General features: G+C 41.9%; 1 protein-coding gene across 1 annotated transcript; it reads right to left on the bottom strand.

Annotated features, from left to right (window-relative positions):
• Positions 1–368: 368 nt before the first annotated feature.
• On the bottom strand, positions 369–791 carry LOC137638229 (protein NYNRIN-like). The gene has a single exon (XM_068370305.1). It carries the CDS (start codon positions 789–791, stop codon positions 369–371), a length of 423 nt encoding a protein of 140 aa, XP_068226406.1.
• Positions 792–5,057: the final 4,266 nt, after the last annotated feature.

The raw sequence follows: 5,057 nt of genomic DNA, 5'->3' as shown, positions 1-5,057 counted from the left end.
GTGTACTGGAGACAGATCATCTGGCAGGAGATATGCAACTTTTAGGCGGCCAATGGACACCTGATCTTCTTTGCCATGATTGTAGATTCAAAAGGGCTCGTGTAAGGGGACGTTAGCGGTGGCTTGCTAGCGTCGATGTGCAGGAAAAAGCGAGTTGACGAATGCATATCTTTTGGTGTGTGTTACTTAGCTGGAATCTTGTAAGACAACACCATAGAGTAAATTTTCCCACAACAGGAGAGAGACACTGGAGATTTTCAGGTGGTGGAGGGAAGGTTGGAGACGGAAAAGATTTGGCAGGGACTGCCCACTGGTTTCCATATACCATTTGACCCGCCGAGACATTCAGCTCATTCTAGCAGTGGTCCTCATTCCCACGCGTGCCCAGGGAGGCTCGGTAGACCACATGGATTCATGCAGCAGGACATCAAAGGTGCTTTGAGGGTGCTGTGAAAACATTCAACCATTCCGTTAGCAGCAGGGATGTATGGTGTTTTCGGATGTACATTGATTTCCAGGATATTCGCTAATGAGTGAAAAGGGGTACCCTTGTCATAGGTAATATGCTCAGGGATACCAAATCTCGCTATCCATCTGGAAAGTAAGGCAGATATACACGAGGTAGAGGTTGCAGTATCCATGGGAATGGTTTCAGGCCAACGAGTGGCGTGGTCGATGAGGGTAAACAGGTCACGATGTCTTTGTGATATGGATAAGGAACCTACAACATCAACATGAATGTTGGCAAAACACCGCTGAGGATAAGGAAACGTGCCCACTCCTGAATCCATGTGCTGATGTACACTTGAGATTTGGCATTAAGTACACATGTGGACCCAATTCTTAGCATCCTTATCAATTCCAAGACAAATGAACTTCGTCTTCAGTAGCTCTGCAGTGGAACGGTGTGATGAATGTTAAAGTCCATGAATGAAATCAAACACCTGTCAGCGCATGGAAATAGGTATCCACGGTCAATGTCTACTAGTAATGACGTCACAGAGGAGGGTGGTGTTAGAGCAGTTGAAAGGGGCGCCCACCCAACGTAGGGATGTGCAGGATGTCCTACATGCTTGGTATTCTGGGTCTTTTCGTTGGGCTATCGCCAAGGTGTTGTAATCCAAACCCAGGTCAATGGCAACCAATGTGTTTCTTGACACGGTATCAATGGATTAATTTTTTGGGGGGACCAGGTAAATGGTACAATTTTATTCAGCCACTACGAAGAGATGTCGGTGTTAACGGACGGACCAGACGTTGGACTGTCGAGTGAAGGCGTGTACCAGAAGCGTGTGGTCCATGTGAATGACAGAGGGCATACCATCCAAGAAATGGCAAAAGTGACCGATAGCCAAGTGCACCACTAACAATACGGGGTCGAGGGTAGACCTTGGAGAATTTTTCTACTGAAGAAGGACAATAAGACAGACAAGCCATTGACTACCTGCTCGAGTACTTCACAAATAGCAACATCGTTGGTATAGTTGGAGATAAAGAGAGGCGCATTTGACACGGGAAAAAGAGAGAGCAGTAGTGGTTGCTAGGCAATTCTTTGCTTTATAGAAGGCCACTTCATGTAGGTGACCCAACTTCAGATTCTTTGCATGCCCTTGAGGGAGGCGTAGAGGGGGGCAAGAGTGGCGTCGATGGCTGGCAAGAAATGGTGATAATGGTTGTTCATGCCCAAGAATTCTTGCAGTGCTTTGACAGTCGCGAGTTCTGAACAGCTGTTATCTTTTCAAGAAGTTGGTGGACTTCTTCAGAAGTGATGGGGTGCCCCATGAATTATATTTCGTTAACGTAATAGGTACACTCGTCGTACCGGTCTAAAAGGCCATTGTGTTGTAGGCTGTCGAGAACAATGCATAGATAATGGAAGTTTTCCTCTTAGGAGGAAGAATACACAAGAATATTGTCCACATAACATAGACAGAATGGGATATCTCGTAAGATATGATTATTGAGGCGTTACAAACGCTAAAGCAGGAGTAATTGAAGGTGTATGTACTGATGAAGGTGGTGATGGCAGCCTTGAGGATGTCTTCTCAGTTCATGGGCACCAAATAAAACCCCTTCAGGAGGTCAAGCACGAGAAAAGCTTCACTTTGTGCAAGTAGGTGGTAAAATCATTGATGTTTGGGAGATGGTAATAATTCAGTTCTGTCTGCATATTAAGGCACCTGTAATATCCACATAGACGAAGAGAGCCATCATTCTTCAGAACATTATGTAAGAGTGACGACCATGTGCTAGAGGCCATTTGGCAAAGGCCAATTTCTTCCATTTGGACGAATGTTTGTTTAGGAGCTATCAAACGTCCGGTGTCAGAGGACTCAATCTGGCGAGTATTGAATGCCCATCATCTTCGTATGGTGATAAACCATATTTGGCGTGAACTGTTTGCGTTTGACAAAGTTCTGGACGGGAAACATCTGGGTACGCCGTAAGAAGGTGGTCGCTGGCATCTGTTGTGTAGAGCGAGGTCAGAGGGTGTGGGTTGAGGAGGTGTTGAGGTGTATGAATCCATGATGACTTTTACATTAATCAGGAGATGAAAATGTGTGAGGAAATTACCACCAAGGTTGACAATTTGACGTCAGAGTGGAGAAATTTCTAAATATAATTGAAACTTTGAAATTTAATGTGAGGATTTCATAACCATGGGTTGGTATCGCAGATCCGTTGGTAACTACCAGGCGGGCGTCGGCAGATTTAGACAGATTAAGTCATGTCCTGGTGAGTGGCCTTGGCTGAAGAAAGCGGCTAGCAACCTTGTCTACCAAAATTGCATGTCCATACCAGCATCATGTAAAAAAAAAAAAAAATGGAGAGAAAAAGATTAGTGACCGGAAAGGCTAACGCTATGAGCCATTACCTAAAATCACGTTTTTTTTTTTACCACTATCCACCATTCGCACATTTCTTCGCAATAAGCCCAAATTTTGAGTCGCAGTAGAATAACTGCAGCTGATGGGTGTCAGTATATGGCTGGAGAGGTCGTTGGTTGGGGAGTAAGCGAAGGGTGATTTGTGTTGGTAGTGGGTTGCTTTGTCGCCGCTCTGGCTGGTCGCAGGGTAGGCGTCTATATCTTACCTCATTCATATGAGCTTCGGTCGATGTTGAATAGTTTTCCACTCCATCAGGAGTGGAGGCATTGATTTAGGTCTTGAAGAAGGTGAGGTCTAGAAGATGGTGAAGTGGCTGCCCATAAGGGTGTCGACTTTGGTCATCAGGTCCTTCATGGGCGAAATACCTACATAGGTGATGGAAGTATATATAAGTTCAGGTACGCACTGTACCCAAAGGGTAAGGAAGATTCAATTCACGAGGACATTTGTATGCCTAAGATAGCAGGCTAGCAATACTGGTCATTTTCCTAAGGGTGAGAGAAGCCCTTTGGCTCCCAACTGTTGTTGAGTGAGCTGAAAAAGTTTCATTATGTGAGTATCTGGTGACGCCAAGTACTTCTCCAAGAGGTATGATTTAAGGCATCTTACGTTATTGGAGTGTCCCTGTGCTCACACAGCCAGTCTGAGACTTCCAGGAAAGTGTCCTTGTGGATCGCCGTAAGAACACATCTGCATTGGTGCTTGAACAAGTCAAGCTATTGATGCGAAGCTGGATTTCAGAACGCTGTAACAAGGTGAACGCTTCTCTGTTTGCGAAGAGCGGTAGTTTCGTTGAGGCAGCGTAAGCTGAAGTGGCAGGTTATGTGAACGACATATTCAAAGAGTAGGGCACAGCAGTGAGGTGGCAGGCGGGAAAGAGAGGACACGCTGCTGGTCACCAATGCGCAGGTACCAGACAGTTGATAACTAAGAGGCAACATTAATGAAACTAAACTTTATTAAACAATCATCAAATTTTTATACAACACCTTGAGAGCAAGAACTTTACAAAAATTCAAACATGAGAAAGCTTTTGCTAGCATGAAAAGGCATGATGGTCTATTACCAGTGCGGGGATGGGTGTGATATAACATAAAAAATTAAAACCGTAAAGTGTACGAGCGTGTTTGAAACACGTGCGGTGCAGATATGATTTGGGATCAAATACCCACAACATCATCAGTTTTGTTGGTGATAAAGGTGGCGGTGGCACTGATATGTGCTTTACTGAGTACCCCTTCCATTTAATACCTTTTTAAGCCTCATTTGTATTTAATTCTTCCTCTATAAACTCACTTATTTGTATTAAAACTAGTGTTTTTTCTTAAATCTTCTGCAAATTCACCGAAATATTCAAATGTATAACATTTTTTATACAGAGTTCATCCATGACCATACTTAAATTTCTTGGTATGAAATTATGCTCCATTTTTACCTCTTTATGCACTTTAGATTGTTTTTTTTTTTTTTTTTTTTTTTTTTTTTTTTTTTTTGTCTTGAAATAACTTTTGGTCAGTGTCCCACCATGCAATTATTTACTCTCGTCTTCGCCAATACGTCCTGAGGCCTAATTTAAAGGTACCCTTGGCCTTGAATTTTTTTATAATCGCTTTAAAACTTTTATTTTGATATCCTTAATCATAACCATTTCTTTACATTGCTGCAACTTTTCAAGCAGACCTCATTAGGACACTATTTATAAACACTTCTGATATCTGTTCTCTTCAGTATTGCATTTTATTACTCTTACATCTGCTTTGTACTAGAGCATAAAAAATGAGACTAAGCGCTTCTTAATGTTTTAAATCACAAAATTTTTAAAGAAAATTATACATTTTAAACATTTATTTACAATATTAAAACCTTAATCGGGAAAAAGTATTCATTATTTTCAGATACGCTTCGTTGTTAATGATAAAAACCTTTTCACTCCCGTCATTCTTAGCATTCGAAACAAATGTTATTACTCTTGAATTCCAGCGAGGCACTAGTTCAGGTACTGTTCAATTACATTCTTTTCCATTACTGGACCATATTTACTTATTCCTACAATATTTTTTTTTTTTTTTTTTTTTTTTTTTATGATAGTGAGTATTACGCCTCGGTATTGTTGCATAGGAAATTTTCTACTTATCCCGTTAAAAATTCTAAACTAGCAAGTATTAACCT

Source organism: Palaemon carinicauda, chromosome 1, assembly GCF_036898095.1.
Source record: "Palaemon carinicauda isolate YSFRI2023 chromosome 1, ASM3689809v2, whole genome shotgun sequence".
Lineage (NCBI taxonomy): Eukaryota > Metazoa > Arthropoda > Malacostraca > Decapoda > Palaemonidae > Palaemon > Palaemon carinicauda.
This window is presented reverse-complemented; position numbering and strand designations above follow the sequence as displayed.